Below are 26250 nucleotides of genomic sequence, written 5' to 3'. Positions count from 1 at the left end.
TGAACTGTAGAAAATGCCAGAGCAATAAGAAAGGAAAATAAATAAAGTTTCTTTTCACCAAACAATCATTCTGCTTTTGTATCAGACACTCTCGTGTAACCTAACATGCACACATGATCTAAACCAAGAAAGAGGGCCCGACAAAGACAGAGGTTGCTCTTTTTTGCTCGCTTCTATCTTCTTATATTTTCCCTTATACCTTTCCTTACTTTTCTCTTTTTAACACTAAAGCGTTATTACGAAACATGTCGGCTGGGCGGAAAAAGGTTCTCTTGAAGGTAAATTTCACTTTTATTATATTATCCTTACTGTCATTCTGACAAGTGGAGGAAAGGCACAAATAAGAAAGACGGGCCCGTTGCTGTTTAGTGATTGAGAGTGAAGCTGATCAGTTTAATCACTTCTTTTGTCTTTCGCTTCGATATGTTAGGTTATAATCCTCGGCGACAGCGGGTAAGATGCGTGAAACATGGAGCGTGCCAGTAATTTGTTTCATTTTCATTCAGAGCAGAGAAAGTCGCTCATAATATGTATATTGTAACTTAGTGTCGGAAAGACATCCCTTATGAATCAGTATGTGAACAAGAAGTTTTCAAATCAATACAAAGCAACAATTGGCGCCGACTTTTTGACCAAGGAAGTCCTCGTTGATGATCGCCTGGTGACCATGCAGGTAATGCTTCAATCTTCCACTTTTGTATTATTCTTGCTCTATGTATGCGAAACAAAAGAGGAGCGCGGGACAGTTTTGTATGTGCAATATCTGGACAGGTTTATCTGACAGTCAGGCTCTTTGATGTTTGTAAAATCTAGATATGGGACACGGCTGGTCAGGAACGTTTCCAATCGTTGGGTGTGGCGTTTTACCGTGGTGCGGATTGCTGCGTGTTGACATACGACGTGAATAACAGCCGAAGCTTCGAATCATTGGGTAATTTTATTAGACGCATAATCAGCACCCTCGCTTTTTTAACATTATGCCACGTTCTCTTTAACATATATTTCTTCTATTAACGTGCCATATTTTCCGCTCATAAAGATCAATGGCGAGACGAGTTTCTCGTCCAGGCTTCACCAAGAGATTCGGAGAGTTTCCCGTTTGTGCTGTTGGGTAACAAGATTGATGTAGAGGAGTCGAGACGCATGGTTTCTCTGAAGCGCGCCATGGCGTGGTGCCAGTCCAAGGGCAATGTCCCGTGAGTACCGTGATGCCTCCCCCACCATCTACCCGAAAAAAAGCATGACATGCGACAAAGTAACAGCAGTAGACTAAGCAGTGTACATCTATCTATCTATTAATCCACATTAGGTACTTTGAGACATCTGCAAAGGAGGCCATCAATGTTGAACAAGCTTTCCAAACCATTGCAAAGAACGCCCTGTCGCGTGAAACGGATGTTGATATGTATGTTCTTTTATTGCTTGGCATGAGATTGAGTGGCTTTAATTCTTGCATTTCTCATGGCTCTTCTCCATTTCTAGTGACTTCCCCGATACCGTTCATATTTCAAACACTGATCGACAAAGTCCTGAGCCTGGTTGTGCATGCTAAATCTCTTACAAACGGCAACAAATGAAAGGACACGGGTTATCTAATGAGTATAGCTTTTGCGGCTCGATTCTTTCTTTCACTCTGCCTCTCTCTTTTTACCCTCCATACACCAAACTTCTCCTGTTTGCAATAAAATCAACATTCCCCCACTTCGTGATACTATATCCGCATATAATATAAACATTATACACACACACACCAGCAGACGCTTTTTTTCATTTGGCGTTAGTAATGATCACATAGAATAGTAGTAGTAGCCATCCGGATTTGTTGTTGCTGTTGATGTTGTTTATACTTTATTGATGTATGGTTGGTTGGTTGTGGGTGTGTGTTGTGTTTTCTAAGAAAAGCGAGATTTTTTTACTGTCTGGCGCGAACGATAGGCTCCCAAGCAGTAACTTTGGGCTTGGTGGTGCTGTAGGTTCTGTAGCTCTTGCGGGAACCGGTATAGTTAGGAGCAGGTTCACCCCACCACTTTTGAGGCTTGAAATTCATTTCGGTAGGTGGTTCTTGAACGATTCTGGCCAACCACATGTGCCTATATTCCAATAAATGTAATGTCTTGGTGTTATTTTTGTTCTTCGCTTTCTTTTTTCATACGTGAATTTGTTGGGGTTCACGTCGAATGTTTATGTGTATGTTTAGGTCGTTTTCGTCCTCTTATTTACCATGCGGGATCAATATCTGCGGCTTCGGGATCGACACTGGCGTACTCAACCCAACGTTCACGGCCTATATAATAGTTATAATTGTTGAAGAGAAATAACAGGAAGTTTGTATCAGTAAGCTGTCAAGCAGTGCCAAATGGTAGTGATTGTTAAGCAATCGTGTCGCTTTCCCTCTCTAACCTGACACTTCGTCGTTGTTTTCGAAAAACTTGTTTCCATTACGGTCAGTGCCGATAAGAGCACCCCATTTGGTATCACCGATATAGTTCATTTGTTTCAATGAGTTGGCAGGACCTGCCTTCATTATGTTCTTAATGGTACGGCCGATAGTGGACATATTTGCGTAAGAGAGTAGGGAGGGAGAGATAGGACCACAATATGTGTGCAAAGAGCTGTGTTTCCTTATTGTCGATATGCCAGCCCGCGCCCATCAGTTTGGAAGTCACGGCTTCCTGTTGTGAGGGCGAAAATTGCCCAGTGACGTAGACACTGCAGTGTTCAGACGCTCATATGTAGCACCTTCCTCTTTTTATTTTTGAGATTGTCTAGCGGTGATGAGAGGGTATCCTGGACTAATACAACGCACTTGTCTTCATACTCACCGGTTTGAAGAGCTGCCTAAACCCATAACCCTATTCTTTGTTAAACTTACTTTTTACTTTTGATGTTCTGACCTTATTGTTCACCTATACAGTGCACAATGAACTCATACAATGTCTCGTCTGGATGAGTTGGAAGGAGCTCTCATGTTCCAGATCGTTATTTTGGTAGCAGCTAAGGAACTGTTCCATAGCCGAAAGCGCTCAGAGAAGGTCGTATTATTTGCGCATATGGCAGCGTTTTATGATAGAAGTAATGAGATTATCTGCCTTTCTTATCTTCAATTGGATATCATTAAGAAACTGTGTGGCTCGCCCTCTTGGATTGTCTGTTTTCTCATCCAGATCAGTCAACCCTGTGCCAACCTTTTGGCGCTAAAAGCAGACTCACGAAGGAGTCGTCAACAGATTAATATGAATTGCTAGAAACTGCAATGGTAAAATAGTATCAGTTTACGTTTCAAAAATTAGTTATGCAGAATCCTACTGTCGAGAAGGAGATCTACTAAATATCACTCACAATAGGACAGAAAAAATAGGCCTAAAATGCTACAGTTCTTTTTGGTATTGTCCCAATGCTGGTATAAGCCAAAGTGTCAATTTCTTACGCCCTGAAACTAAAGTACAGCCACTCCACTTCTTTTTTTCAAAAACGTTCTTATTTCGATTAGAGACAGTCATTGCCGATATCGGCAAAGAGGTTGACAACGAACTACTAGCTTACAGCTGGTTAATAGTAGTTTATGATTATGCGATGCATCCTGGATTAGTGTACTCAACGGTGGGCTTTCATCATGTCAAGGTTGATTGACTCGTTTACGCAGCAGTCTAGCAAATGTCAAATACCTGCAATGCGTAAATTGGCAGTAAAATACTGTAGCCTTCTAGTCAACGGCTTGCTGCTTGCCACCGGCGATGCGCCGTCGTGATGTTGTGCTATGACTCACCTCCATGTACGGGTGACCAAACAAAAATGCAGGAGGTTGTTGCTTCAATCCATTATGTTCCTCGCAAATAAAATAGCACAAAGCCCACATTAACTAACTGTATGCCTCCACTTTTTCTTGCGTTTTACTACATATTATAGCCATACATGACCAAAACCGAAACTGATGACGGCGAAGCTTCGTTACTAAAGGAGAGAAGAACAATGCTCCCAAATTACAGCGAAGCCAACGACATTTACACTGCCCTTGAAAACTTGGTACATTTTTGGCATCAGTGCGTTCAAAAGCAACAGAAAGTCGCGGACGATGACGGTGATGTAGCAAATGTCAAAAGCTCACTTAATGCAATCGATCGTTTAAATAACTGTATTGTTATTGTTCTCCTTGACATTCGTGCTCAGAAACGTACAAAACGAAAGGAGTACGCAGAAGCGCAAAAGGACGTGGTTGAATTGATCGATTGTGCTTCGCGTTTAGCTGCTATTGGCTATCGACATGCGGCGGGCGTGTGTATCCAACGAGGCAGATTTGATGACGCGGATGCCATATACCGGAAAGGTTTAATAAACATCAAGGGCGATCTCACCAGCAGCAAAAGCAGCAGCAGTAGCAGTGACTATGATATCCTGCAGGCCGAACTCCAAGATCTTCCGAACCGTTTCTTTGCTGACCGCATTGCGGAATTGGTTGCAAGATGTCAAATGACTAAAGCTCAGCGCTTAGCACAACAATGGATACAACGTTTTCCACACACAGCACAAGCATATATGACTTCTGGCGACATATATGTAATGCAAGGCAACTGTCATCAGGCGGCAAAGGTTTATAAACTCGGGCAGGAACAAGAGCAACGTCTATTTACACCAATCAGTTTATCACCTTCTTCAACATCATTACACGTAATGTTCGAGTGTAAATTAAAGACTGTACGAGCTCAGCGCGACAAAAGAATCGATTTTATCAGCGAACTCCCATTTGATGTCGCCACCTCTTTTTTACCTTTTTTGCCGATCACCTGTCGCATCGAATGTATGAGCGTCAGCAAAACCTGGTGGGAGCGGATCTCCGAGTGCTCAAGTGCCTGGCGTACAGCTGTTGTACCTGATCTTACGACAGCTCACAAAGAGGCGATCGATTACAACTGTTATAACAGCGATATATTATTTCATCACATTCAGCACCGCGGTGTCCAGTATGTGCGTGAGCTACAATTAGGCCCTTACCTTGGGCGCTACGACCTTAATCAGTGGCTACGGGGATGCGATCATCGATTTAAACACTTGGAAACCCTGGGTAATATTAAAACCAGAACGACGTGAAGGACAAACCTTTTCTGTCTGTACAAGTGCTGCAAGCATATATATACTCACCTAATACATGTATAAAAAACAACTAACTCTCGAACATATTTTGCATTCTGCCCTTCCTTTTCTATAACCAGTGATAAATTATGTTAGTTACATTGATCCGGATACCTTAGTTTCTTGCTTAAAGAGAATAGGGTCGACATTGAAAAAACTGGACATCTCGTTAAAGTGTGGAACTTCATATTCTGGTTCCAATAACGTATTAGCATGTGTCTGGAAGGCCCTAAGCGAAGCCGATAGCCGGATCACTCACCTTGCGTTCCAAGATGCTTACGACACGACGTCATTTTCGACAGACACCGTGCTGCCCGTGATCCCGAGCCTAACCCATCTGCTACTTTCGGTGTACTGGCTTACAGGGAGCTATCAACCGAATTCCTGGCTTACAGCGAACACTCAATCAGTGGACCTCTCATATGTCCATCTGGAGATAATCTGCAAGGCATGTCCAAACTTGTACTTTCTGAAGACCATATGTCCTCCGAGTGGTCTCGATACTATCCGCCAACATTGTACCAGGCTTCAATATTTATGGATTAACGGCGGTACTGACGATGATTCTCGGAACGACAGAATTTGCTTCACCAGCTTTGGAAACGACGATTTAATTACCGTTGACTACGGAGCTCCTTCTCATTTCCTGAAAAATGGAAAAGAAGGTCTCCGTTCACTGATCATTTCTGACTGCCCCAATCAAAATGGTCAAAGCATCTATAAAACGCTAGAGGAGAACAAGGATACACTAAAGGAGTTGTTACTACACGGGGAATGGTTTGAGGGGGGGCAGCAGAGCTCGTGGCAGATCCTCGGGAATTTTGGTAGTACTCAACTATGCGAAATCAATTGGGAGACGGAGCACCTTGAACTTTCGACGTTTTTGCAGCTTATCCAACAATGCCCGAATCTCGATTCCATCAAAATCGCCAATGTAAAGCAAGCCACCGACAGAATATTCGACGCTCTGCTCGAACTACGGCACCTAAAGCGGTTGAACTTGGAGAATTGCAAGAATATCACGGCTGTCGGATTGCAACGTTTTTTTTCCTTGTCGAACACACCACAGTATCGGCAGCAGTTGAAGCACCTGAAATTGACGCGGGAGGTGCAATGGACTTTTTTCTCCCGCGTGTCTTACCATCACTCTTCATCCGTTTTTGATGCACTTGGAAATATGCAGTATTTGAACACACTATGTCTTCGACGAGGGCTAGAAGGGCGTCATTTAGAGAGGATAATCGATAAACTCACTTTATTAGAAAGTATCACGTTGATCGATGTGCGATACATAACGCGAAATTGCATGGCTGCAATTTCCCGTTTGCCATGTCTCAAGCGAGTCGAATTTGTAAATACGTATATGACATATGGGTCTTCGAAAGATGTAATGTTAGATGTGCTTAATGAATCCCAAAGTCTTGAAAGCATTATCGTGCAACAATCATACTGAAAATGCAAATTTATTCAAATAAACATACGAATGCTTACAAGGGTTAAGCTCACCTACGGTTATTCTTGTTTTACAGCTTTTATAATGTGCCTTTGCTCATTGCTTCTTGATGATACTTACTATTAAGCCCATCGAGCCTGTTTCAACTCGATGGTGCTCATTTAGGCATCATGATAGCTCGCGATTTGGAGCTTGGAAGATTATGATAAACCACTATGCTGACTATTGATCATCTTCCACCGTCACTTTCTGGATTAATAGAGAGTCAGGTTTTATTAAATCTTGCTTCATTCAGTCACAAAAAAGATGTTCTTCTCTTATTTTTCCGAGTTTTTTCTGAGGTGAGGAATAAAAACACTATATCAGCTTTAAGCTACCAAACACTCTTATCATCTCATACTGTCTCAGAAGAGCGATATCACCCTTCTCCCTTATTTCTGACATACGTACAGTCTGTGTATCTTGGCTGATGGGCATCAAATTATAGGTAATGCTTTAAACATGGAGCGACACTCAATTTACTGTAAGCAGATGTAATACTTTCGGAAACAACATTGTTATTAGGTCCCTTTAGCTAAAAAATGCCGGTAAGGACATACAAGCAGTAGACACACAGGGTGAATCATCTAGAATTTATTTTTTAGTATACATGCGTGCCTTGCTCCTGGTCAATATGTTTTCCTATCCTCCGCTTGTATGCATCTCGCTCCATAATACTAGACATGATCATTGAAGGTAAAGGTGACGGAGAAGGTGTAAAAGAATTGTTCCATGTGTCATATCCAATGACAGGCGGTACATACCAATCGAAAAACGTATAAACCGTGAAAGAAGCAGCGACTCGTATCTTCTCACGATCAAATGCTTCATATTTAACCTGGTATGATATACTTACCAGCTGTATATAGTAGCTACTGCGCATCACCCGTCATTTAAAAATGCTTTTACGATTATCTATCTTTGTTAAGTAGTACTGCTGCCGAAGTATAACGATATTGGTAAACTGGGAACATCTCTCAGTAGGCAGTCGTATACACTTCATAATACGGGCATTTTCATTGGAGCATGTTGTCCAATCAGTGAGAATACCTGCGCTTTGTGCTCCTCCATGGTATGTCATCCCCGATCATTTTTTGCGGTGAACGCATTTTGTAACCCATTTTATTCAGCAAACGCACCCACACACCTAAAGGACAACATACACACCCACACACAGCATGAGCAATGCAGAATTAGACGCCAATACTAGCTCTACGGTCAATCACGACAAGGCAAAGAAGGACGTTCAAGAAGAGTTTTCAACAGAAACTCACAATGCAGCTACCACTACAACAACAACGAAAAAAGAGTGGAGTACGGAAGAGGAGGACGAGGAAGAAGAAGAATACCACCGGGGCAACAGCAGTAGCACAACTACAGTAACTACCGTCGCCACGTCGTCCAGTGATAACGATGACAAAGAAAGCCAACATGAAGAACAACAGCAGCATCAAAACCAAGAAGAGGAGGACGAATTTGGCGAGTTCGATGAGGAGTTCGCTACACCTATTGATGCTGATGACGACGATTTTGGCGACTTTGATGATTTCCAAGAAACGACGAATCTTGAACCGCCATTTGAAGACGAGGACGAGTTTACTGCTTTTGATACCAGCGCTGCTACTGTTACCACCGCCGATCCGCCGGCGCCCACGGAAGCGGAAGAGTATGTGCGTACCACAAATCGAAGTCATCAACTTTTCGAAATCATGGAAAGGGCAGGAGCAGGAAAGAGAAAGCTTGTTTAATGACCATCGTTTTGACTTATCGTAAACGGTATTGTTCTAACAACAGGTCAAAGCCCTGGAAGCTGCAACTCAACCGGCGGCAGAATACGTGGAACAGTTTTTCCGAAGAATATGGACGAAGGATGTGCTGTTGCAAGAGGAGCCCATGGTATCGTCTCCGTCTCCTATAGAAGAGAAAGAGCCGACGTCAGACAATAGTGTATTATGCACACAATGCAGGTAAACAAAGAAAACCACGGGATTGGGTTTTGTTTGTGATTATGTGAGCGTAAGAGACGCACGTACACGAAGACAGAGGCGCAAGTGGTTGGTTAACTTGTTACAATATATGCATCTATCAGCCATGATCTTTGGGATAAACTTTCTCGGGATTCAGTGTTTTATAATTCAATCACCGGTGCCATCGGTCAGTTCCAATGGACTCGTTCAGAGACAAATCGTTCCTATTTGAATGCGCTGGGTGTAACCATCAATTATGAAGAGGTAAAAGTCTAAAAGGCGTCAAATTAATTTGAAGGTGGCTAAAACGGTACGACTGCATATACTTAGAAATTAAGCCCTGGAGGGAATTCAAACTCTCCTATGGGTGGCAGCAAACGACCACAATCTAACTATCTAGATACAAAGAGCAGCACACGTTCAGCATCGGTCGTAGCAGGAGGAGCGGCTGGTGGACCAGCAGCATCAGCAGCAGCATCAATGAACAAACGCTCTCCGAATCAACATACACGGTCGGCATCTCTGTCCGGTGTCGGCATTCCCACCGCCAATGGTCGGCGGGCAGGTGGCGATGCAGATATCACTAAACCACCAGTAGAGGAAGAACCAGAATTAGACATTGATATTGCTAAAGCTTATTGCGAACTGACCGAAGGTAATCACAAGCAGTAACAGGGAACAACTCTAGCTACCGACTACTCACTTTTTTATTGTTTATGCATTTACGAAAAGAAACCATTCGGATATTCCCAGACGAAAAATTAAAATCCATGGTAGTTGAGCTCACTAGGTTACAACGGCAAGCCTCTGAATATCTTGGCTATCTCTTGGACCAGCGTGAACAACTCATGATGGACGCAGAGACATATAATGATTTGATCAGCTGTATCGTCGGACACGCCCAACGATTAAGGGAACAGAATGTGGCCAAGGATGCTAGTCCGGCAATGGTTTCCAAGAAAAAGAAGGCTGGTGGCGGTGGTCTCAAAATGCTTCGTCGTAAGCAAAACAGTGCGTCGCAGGCAGCTTTCAGTACATCGATGGGCGGAGGTGTTGTTGGTGTAAAGCAAGGCGGTGCAAATGCACCAAGCGGCCAGAAGAAAACTGGATCTACAGCACCGATAGCAGCGGGCACGGCCGAAGGTCGCCGATCCATGTGAAAGAAACGCAAAATCTACTTCATACACTTCCCTCAATCCAAATACCTCTTTCCTTTTCCTTATTCTCCTTACTTACACACTAAAATAATATTATTTCCATTTCTTGTCAATTTTATTACTATTTTCAAAAGCTTATATATACGTACATAAAACCAGTTATTGTCAATCATTTCATCTTGAGCCGCGTGGTTAACGTTTTTGGGCAAGTAATTTGCTTCTTCTTTGTGCGTTGCCTGTACGTCAAATGTTTAATGCCACAGCACTTGTCCGGAAAATTTGGTATCATTACTGAGCTTCTCAAGGACCATTGCCTGCACGACTGAAAGCGACTGTGCTTAATAGTGTATTAAACAATTACCCAAGCACATTTTTCTTCTGTAACATGTCTATAGATCCTGTCCAGTAACATTTTAGATTGAGATAATATAGCCTGTCCACTCATAAAGCGCATATATGACAGATTTAATAGATAAGGTTGGGAACATGCAATCAACAGGGATATACATCAGCTTAACGAGATCTGTTGACAAACATGTCTTTTGTATATATCGTCGCTTCTAATAACTAACCAAACTTCTTGTCTGGGAACCTTTTGGAGAATAGTGTCCTTAGCTACCTTAAATGCACATGTACTCTCCACCTGGCTGGCATCCGCCATCTAAACAAGCATCGACCCTGTTAACACAACTTGAGCCTGAAGGGTGAGATCCACAAACATCTTTGTGGTGAAGGAAGGTGAAAATGGCTTGAAAATTTCCGTAAAAGAAGAGAACGAAACCAAGAACCTTAAAGATGTGCTAGTATTGTTATTGTCGATAAAATTACATAGTTATATAAAGGTTTTTATCTATTGTTATAGTAAAGAGGTGCGGATTATGAGATAAATGTGTATTTATGTTGGAGAGAGAGAGAGAGACGAGCAGCTGAAATAGACTTTCCAATTTGAAGATCTAGTAGTTATACTAGCCTGCTGGCGTATGCTCTGGTGTTGCCTCTTATAAAATTACCCCTTTTCACAAGAAGGGTCGCACCATATCCGCGGTAACAAGCAATTTAGGCGATCACAGAAGGTGAAAAGGAGTGTCAAAGTGTGATAAAGCGCGTTGTGATCGTGTTACTGTCGGCTACGATACAGATTGTTCCCCGCTTTGTTTAGCACGGAGCTATGGGTGGGCAAAAAGATAAGGAACTTGTCAAGCACATGAAAAAAAGGCAAGGCAAAAAAAAATAATAAAGCGGTAAAAACGTTTATGAGAAGAGTGCGAAAAGAAAAAGATTGTTTTATTTTGTTTATCATTTTGTTTATTTGTGTTTAATAAATAATAATAATAATCTGTTCGTTCCTCACCCTCCACTGACCCGCACTGGTACATTGCAGTCATCTCTTCATGGCGGACCACTGAGCCCATCCAATCATCAGAAGACTCTGAACAATCGCCAGCACTGGCACGGAACTGATCATAGCACGGACAGTGACTCCCGCGCATACAGCCCAACGCCTTTCCAAAACGAACTAAAGTGAAGAAAAAAAAAAAAAGAAAAGCGAAATTGCTCGCTTTATATAGACGTTTTTTGACTGTCACGCTCGGGACTTCAAAAAGTTCCACCAAGTTCCATGGATTTTCATTGGCTCTTGCTTAATAGTATGGCTTTAGCATATGGCTCAAAGGGACTATCACGAAAGGAAAGGAAAGGGGGTGTGCTTGGTGGTCATCCAAACAAATGTGCTGCGGCGGTAGTGGTACGTGTCTCTCACCATGCGGAGCTGTACCCTCCGACGATGGTATCGGCGCTTGTTTGTGAGTGGGGCCGTGCACGGCACCGTGACAAGCGAAAACAAAGACACGAATGCGAATGAGCAAGTACATTCACGGAAGAAATGCTTTTCTGTGAGCAGTAAATGACGGAAATATGAGTGACTGACAAGGTAGACACCTCACCATCAGTGAACATTGAGAACACCATCCACTCAGCAGCCAGGTTACATTCCTTCACCCAACAAGACAAACAACGTGTGTATATAGCGTAGTTCACAGTACTTTTAATATTGTCTTTTGACTGTGTGTGTGGTACGTAATGTTATGTGTGTGCAGAAAAAGATGCCCCCATCGCTGCACTTTATAATAAAGACTCGTTATCTTCTATGCTTAACCGTGCTCGTCAACTGTTGCTTTACCATCTTCGCTATCCGCCAACAGTTCCTGAACCACGCCGTGTAACCTCATCCTTCCATCCTCCATCCCAGTTTATGCTACTGCGAAAGTTCTATCCTCCATCCCAAGCATGTGCTGCTGCAGATACGTTGGCCCGCTCATAAATAAGTATCCGCTGCCGCTAGTGAATTCGACTCACCCTTCATTGTTTTTCATTGCTGCTGATAAAGTTAATCGGTTCGTTTGTTTTTGTGCGGTTCTACGTTCTTTTAAAGCAGCGTTCAAGATCCATTGGGACGATCAGAAGAATAACACTACAAACGATGACTTCTTCCAACGTTTGACACTTTTGCGCGTAATTCGTTGCTCCATTTATTACCTTGTTCACTCGCCATCCCACTGTGCATTTCGAGTGCGAAGTCAATTGGCCAAATCGTTGCGTCGCAATGCGCATAGTTTTCGTTTCAGGGAAAAGCTGTTGGAACGTTCAAGGTTTGACACACGCGTAACTTTGTCACTATCCAAAAAAGGAAGATCTGCGTTGCGCTCCTCACTCCTAGACTTTTGCATCCTGCTGATTTACGTCCGTTATGCTTGTCGTTAGTGTGAGAGTTTGTGCATACGCGTTCATAGCCTTCGTTTTGTTATAATAAAAAGAGAGATGAAGCGAATTTTCCCCTATTGTTGCCTACTATTTCCACAGCAAAATACACATTGTGTCTCTGATCGTCTCATTTGTCGTTGCCGAATTAAAGATGTTATAATAAAGCCCGAGAGAAAAATCCTGCTCTTTTGCAGTTGCTTTTTATATATGTTAGGAGCACCGTTTACTGTGCATTACGTCCCACTTATCTTCTGGTATAAATTAGGATCCGCTTAATTTTTACTATGTCTTGTCTTTAGATGCCACAGAAAAGTGTGCTGGGGACGAGCAGCTTCTTCGCTACAAGACTTCTCCCAGCAATAATTTCATTCACGACTGGTGCATTGACTGGTGGCAAGGTGGCATATCAATTAAAGTTGGCAGGGATAGTAATATGTGTTTGCTCTTGGACTACATGCGTCTTATGTAGGGCTTGCCGTAAAATGGACGCTCCAAGGCTATATTTTTGGTTTGAGCCACTGATCCGGTCAGTGTACGGAAATGTTCACCAAGCTCATGTCACCATTACCACTAGGTCAAGAAGGACTTCGTCTCTAAATTGCTTTCAAAGGCATTGCATACCGTGGGCGACGACTGAAAATGAGCACCGAAATGACTATCTATCCCTCCAATAGGGATCGTCGCTTGACAGAAATACTCATAATTCCTAGATTTCAATGGAAGTTTTCCCAACAGTGGTTTATGATGTTTGGGGAATCGTTTGGTCATATAAATGTGTGGACAGTAGCATATCATACCGTGATGTCATCCGTTGCTGCTGCTGCTGCTAACACTATAGGCGTAGTTGTAATATTATATGTAATGTAGCATGACGGATTTTCCACTCTAGCACAGAGTTCTCAGGAAATAAACCTAAAGCACGAAATTGGTGATAATGCACATTTTGAATCCAGGCACGTATATACCTGATTTTTCGCAGCCACACCACACGCATGCTTTCCTATATATGTAACATTTTATAGTAGTAAGTGCCAGCAGGTTAGTTTTTTTTCTTCTTTCGTTCCGGGCGTATAGCACGCACCACTACAGTGAGTTCACTAGCACTTGATCCATACGGTACTGACATTGTTGTCAAAGTTGTACAGGCTGTTGTTTCTGTCAAACTGGACGGTAAAACAATACTTTTTTCTTTCAACCCAACTTGTATTATTGTTGCTGTTGTTAGATGGCGCAGAAAATGTTCGCGCGTATGAACATTTAGTAGGAGAACCTATCGGGTGCATCATTAATAAATCGCAGCAAGGTAACATTATCATTGTTCACACGCAGTCTGCATACATACTGTATAGCAATATGTATTACCATTGTGGTTTCCAAAGACGTGTCATATTTTTCTTGATGATTGTTACTGATGTGTCGAGCTTATATATAATAAAATATATAAATTATCAGATGGTAGCGATGATAGCTCAATCAAGAAGCAAAACAACAAGAAGAATCCAGACAGCAATGATAATACCACTGCAGTAATGGAATCACATATTCACCAGGTACAACTTCATTTGGAAGAATAAGAAGTAGGAAAAGGCGAGCAAGACGGCTCCTTTCGTAGATGGCTTGTTGAATTGAAGGCGTCCATTTGCGCCCTTCAAACTTCAGTAATTCCATTAAGCAGGTATCTATATATAAATCAAAGTATGCAAGGGAGCTCTACTCAGTATTATTGACCTTGGCACTGCCGATTCTTTGTTTCCCTTTAATGTTGTCTTAGCACACTGACATAAGAACTACTCACTAACATCGAACTACATTTATAATACAGACGTCGTCATCGATCTACTCAAAGAATACAAATTCGAGCAGACCAAAGACTTTACAACGCGGTCAACATGCATAAGAACTATTTGCACGGTCATTGCGCAAGCTTTATCGCCTTCTTGTCGCCTCGTGGAAGTGACGTTTGGTCCGAGAATCACGCTTTAAAAACGGGCGCACTTTTCTGCATCTGAATCAGGTGAAAACCAAAATGACAAGGAAATCCTGTTGTGATAAGCTACGTGCAGAAAAAGAGAGAACCATCAGTAGAATTGCAACAAACGACGGCAATATCTAGAGCTTTTAACCAACATCAAGTCTCGCGAAAATGGTGGCCTTGTTTAAAGAGCTACACGCTTCATGTACTGAGCAACAAGTTAGTAGTGTGCAGATAACTACATAATCAATAAAACTCTTAGGCATCACTGCTCTTTTTTAAAGGTCTTTTGTCTAATACACATGTATAAACATTCCTAGGGTTTCCGTTTTACAGCATAGAATCATTGAAAGACCGGCGATACATTCAACCCGGTCATAATATACTTTCCATGTAGACTCCTTCTTTCTCTCAACATTGTCGACGACTAGGTACCTCCCACCAATATCATGCATAGACCTGTTTCTACTTCTTCACTTCGTATTCACTTCGTACCTGGGTGGTTTAATCCGTGGTGATGTACAGTACTGGCTACTCTACATACTGTTTACTATTCATGTAAGCCATAGGGTTTAATAAAATTTAACCATACATTGCCTCGCTGTTATGTATCTTTGAGCCAGAGCCTTGTCCGTCCTAAACCTATTACCTCTGAATAAGAGATAGACCGTATGTTGCTGATGGTTGAGTACTGATAGAAGGAGAACTCAATTACATCGCTCCCTCTCTCCTCTCTTCAAAACTATCCTTGATTACAGCATGACATTGTTGTTGTTGCCTTTGTTCAGAGAATATTATTAAGAATTTATGTACATTTAGAAAAACTTTTGATGATAGTAATCAGTGTAAACAAGCTTTGTGCCGTAGAGATAATGCTTTAACATGATTACAAAGAAAGTGGAAAGTGGAGGAGGGGTATATTACTAGCATACATAATCAGTTACCGGACACTTTCTCTTGTTCAAGCACTGCCTTGCGTTGCCTTAACTGAAGGATCTGCTGGTTCACTTCACGTTGAGCCTTTTCCAACCGATCCAATTCCTCTTGCTCCATTTGAATTGAGAATGGTGGAATAGCATAGTCTTTGCCAGTATACTTGCGAAGAGGTAATCCAGAAGATCCAACGACATTGTTATCCGCCAATATTTGGTAATACGTCTCTGTTGGTTCGTTAAACACCTACATTGACGCAAGCATGTTGTCAGTTCCATATGTCCCTCTATGTTGTAAATGTGCGAAAAGAGAAAAGATATATACCAGTTCATCATATAGAAAACATGTTACTGGCTTATCCTTAGGCCATGCACCCCCGGCTGGATCATCTTGGTATGGGTGCAGTCTAATATGATGATATAACTGTGCAGCCTTCTCGTTCGCGGCAGGATGGAAATGTACCTTGACTAGTACTTCAAACTCACCCCAGCCTGTTTCATGTATCTCAAAAGGCGGTTCTTCGACAGCTTCATATATAGAAAAAAACAGACACCACATATACGCGAATAGATAAATGTCAACAAACTGATTAAAAGAACAATTGAATCTGCTAGACAGGGAGGAAGACTGACTTACTTCTTACGGGATTGGGATACGTATCGTGCAATCGAAAAACCACCTTTTTGATGCAAAAGCTAAGATCGCTATGAAATCCACGTAATCCGATAGTCCATTTATGCGTATGATCAGAATCGTTGGCTTTTTTGCCCGTCAGTGGCGTAGCAAAATTGAACGTATAGACGGGAAGCGTAACGCTAACACCTTTCATTCGTTTGTTGCTTGCCATTGTAGTGTGTATTCAAAGCGAAGAAGAACGTTGTACTGTACGAGAGGCTTTTTGAAGCTCAGAGACGAATTTGATGCCCTATTATTTCCCCTTCTTTCTTTCACAGAAAGAAAACCATGGACACCAACCCCCTAAAGACTTTCGAAATCGAACGAGCGCGATTACTACGCGAGAACAAGCAAGCACTAAGTAAGCTCTCGGGCAACCTCAGTAACGTCAATCAAAACATACAAACAATCAACTCGATCGCTGCTGGATTCCACGAACCATCGAACCTTTGGCACGAATTCCACAAAACTCTCAAGGGCGAAACGAAAGACACTGGTGCTGCGAGTAGTGGCGCAGAATCAATGGATACACGCAGCTAATAAAAGATAACGTGGTCGTTCTTTCATTTATTCAAGTAAACAAAGGCTATCATACAAGCAAGCAAAAACACTTATAGACGAGCGTCGGCAGGCACCATTTCTGCAGGGATTTCAACCTCAACGCCGCTTACCACAACCTGGGCAAACGACTTGCCTTGTCGATCCATTAACAATGAGTTTAAACCTCCACCACCTATTTTACAATATCCATTGACAATAGAAATTAGTGTATGTCATCAATGTAATATACCACTGTTCCTTCTTCTTTTACTATTACTACTATTGCTGTTGCTGCTGATATCATTATCAACTTTGACTGATTGAATGCTAAAGAAACTTACCGAGCGCGTGTGTTAGGACAAAGTTGAAAGCAAGCAATCCAGGAAGCTCGTAACGCTTCACACTGCCTTGGCACAAGTGCTGCATGTAGTTGCCGATGACTTCTTCGGTCACACTACGCTTAATATAGGGCAAATACTTTGGATCACGGGCAATGATACCAACATTGGATACGTCGCCCTTGTCGCCACTGCGGCCAAAGGCTACGCTGATTAACTTGGTCTTGACGAGGCCAGAAGTTTCAGAGGCTGTTGGAATTGGTGGCAACGGTGGAATGTTTTGATATGTGAGCGCATCGTCCCAATCATCCCAATCAACTCTTTGCGATGAAGAGCCAATTAGGTACTCCGTGGTCGACTTAGACTTGGGCAATAAACACGGGAAGTGGACCAGATTGGGTAAAGGGATAGCTTGGTTGCCAAATCCTGTACCTGGAGCCATACATGTCACAGGCTGCTCTTTCCCGAAAAGTATGTGATAAATATGGGATTCATGATGCTAGCTATAACGGTCAATTAATTGACTAGAACTTACGGCCATAATTTCATTGGATAGCATTTGAAGCGCCTTACGGTCATTATGGACGGCTGATACTCTAAGAACGACTTCGCGAGTGGCATGTGATCTGGCATTGGCTCTTCACAAAACACAATGCATCATATGCGATAGTTACAATCAAAAGAATGAGATTACATCGCTGACAAATTAATTGACATACCCAAAGAGGGCAATTTCGGTTCCTAGTGGCTCAATGTTGAATTCGCGGAAATCACCAATGCCACGTTCTTTGAGAATACGTCGAGCTCGTGCAATAATAGCTTTGCCAACAGCTTCAGCCTTATGCATAGAGTTAATTAAGTGGGTCAGCTTCTCTTGGACAGGAAAAAAAACTACCCTTCTTTACCTTTCCTTTGGCATCTTCACCACCAATGATCAATGTACCGTTGACGGACCAACCATCCATAAAGATACCACAGCACTTGACAAACGGAGTTGCCTGGTAACCTTTGGCGCCCTTGACATGAACACGATTATCGCCGACTTGCGTCAACTGCACCTGTCGCATATCCAAAATGACATCGGCCAAGATATACAGAGCAGGATCCAAAGTTTCGTACAGAATTTGTTCAGCGACAGTGCCCACGGTAACCAATCCACCTGTCTTGACAGGTTTTGTGACCACAAATTCGCCGCTTTCTTCAAACTCGACAATGGGATAGCCCATGTTTGAATAGCCTCCATACGGTGAGTAGGCAGCTTGTCGCCAGTCAGTGAAATTGCCACCTGTAGCGTGGCAGCCGCATTCAATGATATGGCCAGCCAAAGAGGCTGATCCCAGCAAGTCATAGTAATTCTTATGCTTGGTCACATCCCAGCCGTATTCGTACATCAATGGACCGACCACGATAGCCGAATCCACAACACGGCCTGTGATAACGATATCCGCACCTGCTTCCAAAGCAGCAGCGATGCCCTTGGCGCCCAAATACGCGTTCATGGACACGATCGGCTCGTTATTAACAGGGAATCGGTCGGCATCCAAATCGAGGTTTTTAACAGACAAGGGCGAAAAGGATACGATGTCCTTTTTGAACGCTTCGAGCGTGGTTATGTTCTCCCCGTTCATCATGTCGTCACCAACGACAGCTGCGACTTTCATGCCCTTGATATTGAGCTCATCGAACAGTTTTTCGATGGCCGCTTTGCAGCCATGTGGATCAAGTGCTCCCGCATTCGTGATCACTTTGGTTTTGTTTTTCTGCAAGTCCGGCAACAGCTTTTTCAGGATTAGGTTGACAAACTGATTGATGTAGTCAGCACCTGGCTCTCCGCTGATTGGATCCTTGTTGTTACCACTCAGCAAACGAGCATTCTTTTTCAGGGCCAATACGCCCATTGTGATTTCTATTTATATAAATGATCTAACGATCGCAAGTGCCACTACTTCCTTCGCTATCCTTCTATATATTGTTTTTGAAATTAATGTTTCTCGACTCCCCATGGTACATACCTGCCAAGTAGTCGGCGACAAGATAATCGAGATTGGCGCCTTCTTCATAGACAAGCTGGGAAGCTGCTTCAGGCGAATCGCCCAAAAAGGCCGAATAACAACCGATACGAACGTTAGGCTTTCCGGATTTTGGTGGCATCGCTTCGTGTTATAATGTACGTGCGTGTGTTTTTGCTAAAAGTAAGAAAGAAAATGAGGAATGTGTTTTCTGTATGCTTTATTGTAGTGGAGGAAAAATGGAAAATAAAAAATTGCATAACGTGGGATCCTTTTTTAAATTGTGTGGGGTTTGCGAGAGTTACGTACGGGTTTTGGTTACTCCGCCTAACGGATTTAGCTCACATGACATATCTATGCAATTGTTTCCTAAATATTAATCATTGTGTGGTATAGCCTTTTTGTCAGCTACAAGTGTTGTGGGAAAAAGGATAGAAGGCAGAGAGAAGGCTTTTAGCAAGTTGCCTGTGTACACGCGACGGTCTGTTTCCCCTTGGGTCAATTCTCCCTCTGTCTTTTCACATACAGGAAAATCACACGCCGCATGGAAATTCTCCCATAATTTCACTATCTGTGTAATGTCATATATAGCCTTTTCAGCTACAGTAACAATCACATAGACAGAAGTCTATAAGGAGGGCGATTTCGGTAATATTCTGGCGAGTCTACATAGTAGCGGATACAGTGTGAGATTGTGAAAAGTGATTTAAAACGAGCTCTTCTAGCATATACATCTTTACTACAAGGAGTCGTTTATTCAAGATGGGAAGTATTTGGAGAGATAGCACTTCTTCTGTTAATATTTCATCACCGATGTATAGATTTAAAGGTTTAATGGACAATATTGTATAATCGAACTGGCTGCCGTTATTAGACTAACAGAATGCCCGATGTTAAGTTTTCTTCTGTTGCCCTTCGTCCTGTTATGGTGTCTTACAATTCTGACGAGTTTGAAGAAGAGACAGGGATCGATAACAGCCCGCTTTTTACTACTGTAATACCCCCTATGACATTTTTCGTAAAGTCTTCAATCATCTCGACCGGTTCGACTATTTCGAGTGCGCATGTGTTTCGCAATCATACTATCAATATCTGAGATAAAGCACGTATTTAATCCGCTTTATATACTATACGTTTAATCTCGTCTTCCCTGAAATTCCACGCAACTATTACTATAATCCCATCATTTAAAAGTTTGCAGTCTAAAAACTCGGTTCATAAACATCCTACTAGGGTCGGTTCTGGCAGAGAACTGATCCGAACCGAGCTTTTTGATAGTACTCGAGGAATGTGTTCGGGCCAACAGGAAAATAAAAAAGCGTATACGAGAAAACAAGCACCCTTTCTTATGTATGAAGGGATGGCATTGGAAGATGCGCCGATAGTGATACTATCCGTTAATAACTTGAAATAAAGCGTGCTACATTTGGATATTTACGGCAACTTCATGACCACCTGAACATGCAAAAAAAACCGCTAAGCTATCATATGCCCAAATGTAACCTCGGCTCGATTTGGTTAAATACTACATCCAATACAGTTGTACCCCGGTTTTTGCAACCGAGGGTTTTCCGTTTTTTTTTTGCAAAAAGTGAGGATTTGCAAGTAACGGGGTAAACAATTCTGCTTTAAGTATACACTGGATAAGTCATCCTATTAACACTAGCCCATTGTTTATCTGTCAGAGATGATGTACGATACGTTCTTTGGGAATATTCATACAGCTCTAGATGTTACTACTTGCATATATAAGACCGTTCTTTCATTGAAGCTGTCTAGTGGTTTGATAATTATTAGCTATTTTAAGCATGACAAAATCGTTCCACAAGTTCACATCCAAGCAAGAGGATCGATTGTACGACGAGCACTTGAGCGGGCGGTGGACCAAAGCGCTGATTCGCCTATTCCAGGGCCAACGTCGAAGGAAAAACAGGTTGCAATTGCAGGAGTTTTGAGCTTTTTGGATAATATCGATAACTACGACTTAAAGAAGTCTTTGCGTAGGATTCCAGAGAGTCTCAGGCAGCAATCATTCTCCTGACAGTCATCCCTTGATGACTTCTTCGATATGTAGTTAAAAGCTCCTTTGAGCAAACATTTTATTTCTATATCTATATGTAGTGTGTTCCCTTTTTCTTACATCTTCATCATTTCTTTTGTGGATTCAATCCAATCAGTGCTATATATGTGTCCCGATTCTACTGGCTCAACTACCAAATAATAATTTTTATGTATTTCGACAATAAATACATCTTCATATTTACACATTTATCTTGCAGTAACCGCATCATTTTATTCCTCATAATCCGCAACAGATGCTTCTTTCAGTTGATATTGCAAAAATTGAAGCTGTTTTTACCCCGATAACATGCAAATCGTATAAACTCATTTGCAAGTTGCAAATTTGCGAAACTACTAAGTTTTTTTGGGATTCTTCAACAAAAGTTGCAGATATACGAGGAATTGCAAAACCAGGGGTTGCAAAAACCGGGGTACAACTGTATAAACTATTATACACAAACCAACGACGCGCCCATTTATAAATCCCTCAATATATTTCAGCATTATCACCCTTCGTATTTGACTACGATGGACCTACATACAAGTGCTTACAAGACCTCCAGAGCGCGCAGAAGAGAAATAGGGTGCTTTACAACAGATATTATAGCAACATTGACTCATGTCCGCGACTCGAATCATTGACGTTCTTTATCGACATATAATTCGTTTTAGGATGTTGAGGAAACATATAGCCTTGAGGTTAATATGTTTACCCATGCACGATGCAGGATGTTTGGATTCTTTCAAAAGCAATAAAACCCATCACAACAACAACAATATAATCGACGGCGAAGCGTTTTCCCTGCTGGAAATACAGAAGGTTTTTTTTAACTGCCAAGATACAATCTGGCAAGAAGCAAACATCTGTGAGCAACCGTGATTTAATTACATCACACTCAAATTTCCATTCATCTCTATAATGTTTGGACAGCTGTACAGATAGGTTGAAGCAGTCGTTCTCTTAACTTCTCGAGCCTGCGGACCTGCAAGAGGTGTAATCGTTGTTTGCTGGACACTACAGTACTAAAATGCCAGAACTAGTCAAGGCGTAGCGTATGTAAAATTACAAGTGCACGACAGCACAGTTGATTTTACAAGTTGGGCACATAATACGGCATCGGACGAGATAATACAGCTGCTGGCAGCTACACTATCAACTAACCTAAATGGTATCGCTGTTTTATGAATTTACACAACTAGCAGCTAAGCGTCATGGGGCTAAGAAGATCTGGAGCTGCGAAATGTCCAGTTGATATCATGGTGCATTCAAAAAATAGCCGACACAAACAGTAACAGTGATGCGCATTGACTGGATAATTCGGCAGAAAGGAAGAACTGGAATACAACCGTGAGTTGTCGCAAGTCTATTGCAACAAATTCAAATGTCTAGATAGGTGATTCACGGACCTTGGATACTTACTGAGTAATGAAAAAACATGTATTATTGGTCGTATAGACAAGAGTATCAACGGCGATCTGCGTATTTTCATATATTTCAATACAACTACCTAGGCGTGGGATGTTCATAGCTCTATACTACGATGTTGAGAATGACAGTTACTTACATCCTTTCATGTAATCAAGCGATACATTAGCTACCAGATCGTCGGCGAGAAGGACAGCAGCAGACCAATTTCAAGGATGAAAAATGTCATAATGCTTCATTACTTATTCGAGGGTTTTGTTGATACAATTAGCAGTGCATATCATTCTTGCTCTTTCCGAACCTATCAAATCCAACTTGGACAGTATACATACGAAGATTACTACAACCTGCACTTGATTTTCGTACACAAACGTACCCTTGCTAGTCTCTATGTACCTGTCCTTTTCTTTTCATGTGTGTATGATACGTTGAATGGATACGATTAACTAGAAAGCTAATAACACCTATCCACATACTCTCATGCCCACTGATGGAGATAATAATGATGACAAATGCACGTTATCCGATATGTGCTTACTGTATATACAATCTACAAAAAGAAAAACGCGTAGGTTATTTCTCACTTATGCTGTATGAGACTAAACCGTACAAACAAAAGGGAACGATTGAATAAGAATATATTACTCTACTGCGGGATGGCGTTACGTGTAATTCTGCAAATTAAAGTAATGCATATGCTTTGTGCGTACTTGTTATCACTTACGTAGCTAACTGTTTAGTAAAGACCACACTGGTGACACATCCTCTATTCACAGTATTATACGAAAATAAGACTATGTAAACGTATGCCTTAAAGATACTGTACATTAGTAGGTGCATAAGTATTTTCGTGCATACGATCATATGAAACGTGGTTTACAGGAAGAGAAACAACCACACGACTTTTATTGTGTACAAAATTGAGTATTTATAAAGAGGGTTTTTCGGGTCTTTTCAAAGTTGGGTATACATAGTATATATATATTGTGTATGTAGTCGTGATATGATAGACCGTTCTTTTATACATGAAGCAATAATTAATGTGATTAGAGGGGTTGTTCCTTCTTTTCCTTTTCAAAAAAGAAGTATAACTTCAATAACCAACGGCAGATAATATGCCATAACCCAAAGTGCACACAAAAATAGTGCAGAATATGCTTGTTGGTACTCCCGTGACAATAAAATCACGTGTAGTCAAGTATTGTTTCCCCTTGCGATCCTCCAACATAACGGCGGACATATTGGGAAAACCTGACACTGGCAGCCCCATTCCGGCCGAGCAGGCGAGACCAGCGCCCATAACAAGCAGGTTGGGATGCGGATGCGGTAGTTGCTGGCCGACTTGCTGTACGATCGGTACGATGATTAATGCAGCGACGGTATGGGACACAAATGTGGCAAATACCAAAATAAGTGACGAAAAGATTATGAGGATGGTAATAGCATCAAAGTGTTGGATGCCGCTCTTGATATGCAATGCAATATTTTGCAGGAGACCTGAGGAAGTGACAGCATGCCCTAACGCCATCCCGCCTTGCGCCAAAATCTGTACAACAAAATGTGTTTAATGGTGCGTGAATAAGACAGAAAATTATTTTAAAGATAGGAGGAGGCTATACTTACCACAACACTCCATAGAAAAGCGTTTAGATCGTCCTTGCCAAGAATACCAGTGCCGAAAAACACAAATAAGGGGATAGCAGCAATAACACCAGTATCGCCAATTACGTCTTCAATAGAAGATTCGACGCACCATAAGATAATTGTTGCTGCTGCGACTAACAGGACAAACACCTGCTGGATCGTGATTTTGCCCTTCGTCGGCTTGATGGTGTTGAGATGCGCGCATACACGATCGGGCCGATACACCAGGAGGAGCAAAATCCAGCAAACGAAAATGGAAATGATAGAGATAGGCAGAGCAACTGCAAACCAAATACCCCATCCAGGACTCGGGTTCATGTATTGCAAGGTGATGATGTTTTGCGGCGAGGATATGGGTGAAGTCATGCCACCAATACAACTCGCCAAGGCGATTCCCAAGAGCAAACACGGCGCCACCTGCGAATTGTCGGGCAAAGTCCGGAGGATTGGATCAATAAGGGAGAAACAGAGTACGGGGGTCGCGACGTTGGATATCCACATACTAAGGAATGCAGCTACAAACATGATAGATAATAAAACCCAGCGCGGTCGTGTGCCAGCACGAGACAATACATGGGTTGCAAACGCTTTTGCAATGCCATATTTGGATAATGCACCAGCCAATCCAAAGCCAGAGAGTAACATCATAATTGTACCGCTGAACATTGAGGCAAACACTTCCTTGGCTGCTGCAGGAGCTGGCATGTGGCTTCTGTCTTCATTGCGCATCACACCGAGCGGTACGATCAAGAACGGAATCAATAGCGACGTGGCATAGAGTGGTACTGCTTCTGTGGCCCAGAGCATCGCAGCAAATATCAGTAGTGCAAAGCAGCGACTTTCCTCGGTGGACCCAAAGATATTGACATTCACCAGGACGACAAATACAATCAGCGCTAGGAGGAAACGAAGAACGTTGCCCAGCTGCTTGGCTGGAAAGTCGAACTTCGTCAGGGGTATCCGGTACACTTTTTCAGGTGCTTTAGGTTCGTTGATGTGGGCGCCGTAAATTTGTCGTTCTTGACTGACCATATCCTTCCATACGGTGTTGCGTTCGTACGATACTTGATCTCGCAAGTGGGTTTTCATCTGGCGAACTGCTCGCTGCGTATGTCCGTCGCAAAACATGTCAGCATAGAACCGCTCTGTGCGTTCTAGGACATAGTGTAATTTGTTTGCTGTTTCTTCAGTGAATGGCCTCGCAACAAGCACCTTGCTATCCATGTATTCTTTGCGTAAACGCCCGACCAGCACTTTGTCGTACTTCTTCAATATCTTGTTAAACGCGGTTTTGTTCAGATCGACAAACGATTCTAGGTCGGAGGCCAAGACATAAAGTTGGATCAACTGCATGCGTAAATCGAGCAGATACTCGACATACGATTCCGATTCGTTGGTCGTCTGAGCGGAAAGGCGCGATTCGAATGAAGCTTTTTGCGTCGGGCCTCTTATCGTGCTGATAGTATATCGCTTTTCTACATTACTGTTATTGCAGTCATGGTCTTGGTCGTCCTTGCTGTTGCTGTTATTATTTGCTTTAACGGTCGCTTGTTGACTTAGTTTCGATGAGGTAGTGATGCTAAGTGTAGATGCATCTGGAACCTGCAAGGAGTTGGTGCTGTTCTGCATTGTCATCATGTTATCGAGAGTATTATTTCGATGTGATGTTATGGCGCTTCCACTGTTATGCGTGTACAGGGTCATGTTGCATCCAGGATATGGATCCTCTGGACACGCTTCGATTTTGCGGTCGACATTGTCTAAGAGATTACAAATCGCCACCTCTTTCTGTGTAAAGAATTTGGCTACTTTTTCGAGCTGGGCATCTAGTGCTGTTACAAATGCATTATCGTCATCCGTCGCTGTCGTGTCAGACTCGCTTGGAGGCTTTATCCATCGACTGCTCCCGTTCTCGGTGTCGGTATGGCTGTTGATGGCTTCGACACGGCGCTTTTCGATATCGAATATGACGGATTTAAGATAATCGTAGCTTTTCAATTTTTGGTGTAATGTCCGTATGAGTTAATAATGCCGCTCTTACATGAAATCCCACCCTAGGATTTTGACAACTGATAAAGATGACTTACGCTACATAATGTTCAGCCCATTCAGGTACGGCATTGAACTTTAGAGTATGCGAGAATTTCAT

General features: G+C 42.3%; 10 protein-coding genes across 10 annotated transcripts; 5 read left to right on the top strand and 5 right to left on the bottom strand.

Moving 5' to 3' along the window:
• The first annotated feature begins 88 nt into the window (after nt 1-88).
• BDB00DRAFT_497484 (vacuolar biogenesis protein) lies at nt 89-1705 on the top strand. Its single transcript, XM_053117599.1, has 7 exons — nt 89-278; nt 431-453; nt 547-673; nt 814-931; nt 1040-1196; nt 1310-1405; nt 1483-1705. Exons 1-7 carry the CDS (start codon nt 246-248, stop codon nt 1550-1552), a joined length of 624 nt encoding a protein of 207 aa, XP_052984342.1. The 5' UTR covers nt 89-245; the 3' UTR covers nt 1553-1705.
• Nucleotides 1706-2030: 325 nt separating this feature from the next.
• On the bottom strand, nt 2031-2658 carry BDB00DRAFT_801013 (uncharacterized protein). Its single transcript, XM_053121823.1, has 2 exons — nt 2401-2658; nt 2031-2284 (listed from the first exon to the last, which is right to left on the bottom strand). The coding sequence occupies exons 1-2, from the start codon at nt 2555-2557 to the stop codon at nt 2217-2219; spliced, it is 225 nt and encodes a 74-aa protein (XP_052984341.1). The 5' UTR covers nt 2558-2658; the 3' UTR covers nt 2031-2216.
• Nucleotides 2659-3805: 1147 nt separating this feature from the next.
• On the top strand, nt 3806-6639 carry BDB00DRAFT_497702 (uncharacterized protein). Its single transcript, XM_053117600.1, has 2 exons — nt 3806-5059; nt 5208-6639. The coding sequence occupies exons 1-2, from the start codon at nt 3913-3915 to the stop codon at nt 6578-6580; spliced, it is 2520 nt and encodes an 839-aa protein (XP_052984340.1). The 5' UTR covers nt 3806-3912; the 3' UTR covers nt 6581-6639.
• A 1158-nt stretch (nt 6640-7797) lies between these two features.
• On the top strand, nt 7798-9746 carry BDB00DRAFT_867727 (uncharacterized protein; the record flags this gene model as incomplete). The annotated part of the gene is made up of 5 exons (XM_053126377.1): nt 7798-8289; nt 8414-8586; nt 8709-8850; nt 8917-9241; nt 9319-9746. The coding sequence occupies 5 exons, from the start codon at nt 7798-7800 to the stop codon at nt 9744-9746; spliced, it is 1560 nt and encodes a 519-aa protein (XP_052984339.1).
• A 1730-nt stretch (nt 9747-11476) lies between these two features.
• On the bottom strand, nt 11477-11756 carry BDB00DRAFT_800997 (uncharacterized protein). The gene has a single exon (XM_053121822.1). The coding sequence runs from the start codon at nt 11709-11711 to the stop codon at nt 11499-11501; it is 213 nt and encodes a 70-aa protein (XP_052984338.1). The 5' UTR covers nt 11712-11756; the 3' UTR covers nt 11477-11498.
• Nucleotides 11757-11817: 61 nt separating this feature from the next.
• Nucleotides 11818-12540, top strand: BDB00DRAFT_497315 (uncharacterized protein). Its single transcript, XM_053117598.1, has one exon. The coding sequence runs from the start codon at nt 12030-12032 to the stop codon at nt 12501-12503; it is 474 nt and encodes a 157-aa protein (XP_052984337.1). The 5' UTR covers nt 11818-12029; the 3' UTR covers nt 12504-12540.
• Nucleotides 12541-15386: 2846 nt separating this feature from the next.
• Nucleotides 15387-16602, bottom strand: BDB00DRAFT_497219 (protein AF-9). Its single transcript, XM_053117596.1, has 3 exons — nt 16045-16602; nt 15733-15935; nt 15387-15654 (listed from the first exon to the last, which is right to left on the bottom strand). Exons 1-3 carry the CDS (start codon nt 16253-16255, stop codon nt 15412-15414), a joined length of 657 nt encoding a protein of 218 aa, XP_052984336.1. The 5' UTR covers nt 16256-16602; the 3' UTR covers nt 15387-15411.
• On the top strand, nt 16102-16735 carry BDB00DRAFT_497248 (uncharacterized protein). The gene is made up of 2 exons (XM_053117597.1): nt 16102-16125; nt 16261-16735. The coding sequence occupies exon 2, from the start codon at nt 16372-16374 to the stop codon at nt 16621-16623; it is 252 nt and encodes an 83-aa protein (XP_052984335.1). The 5' UTR covers nt 16102-16125; nt 16261-16371; the 3' UTR covers nt 16624-16735.
• Nucleotides 16736-16950: 215 nt separating this feature from the next.
• BDB00DRAFT_755277 (uncharacterized protein) lies at nt 16951-19112 on the bottom strand (the record flags this gene model as incomplete). The annotated part of the gene is made up of 5 exons (XM_053118827.1): nt 16951-17415; nt 17497-17599; nt 17681-17799; nt 17867-18867; nt 18974-19112. 5 exons carry the CDS (start codon nt 19110-19112, stop codon nt 16951-16953), a joined length of 1827 nt encoding a protein of 608 aa, XP_052984334.1.
• Nucleotides 19113-23354: 4242 nt separating this feature from the next.
• BDB00DRAFT_935717 (SPX domain-containing protein) lies at nt 23355-26250 on the bottom strand (the record flags this gene model as incomplete). The annotated part of the gene is made up of 3 exons (XM_053129202.1): nt 23355-24003; nt 24081-26091; nt 26189-26250. The coding sequence occupies 3 exons, from the start codon at nt 26248-26250 to the stop codon at nt 23551-23553; spliced, it is 2526 nt and encodes an 841-aa protein (XP_052984333.1). The 3' UTR covers nt 23355-23550.

The sequence above is a fragment of the Zychaea mexicana genome (genome assembly GCF_025766255.1).
Source record: "Zychaea mexicana strain RSA 1403 chromosome Unknown BDB00scaffold_6, whole genome shotgun sequence".
NCBI classification, from domain to species: domain Eukaryota; kingdom Fungi; phylum Mucoromycota; class Mucoromycetes; order Mucorales; family Lichtheimiaceae; genus Zychaea; species Zychaea mexicana.
Note: the sequence above shows the minus strand (reverse complement) of the source record. Positions and strands in the feature narration are given on the sequence as shown.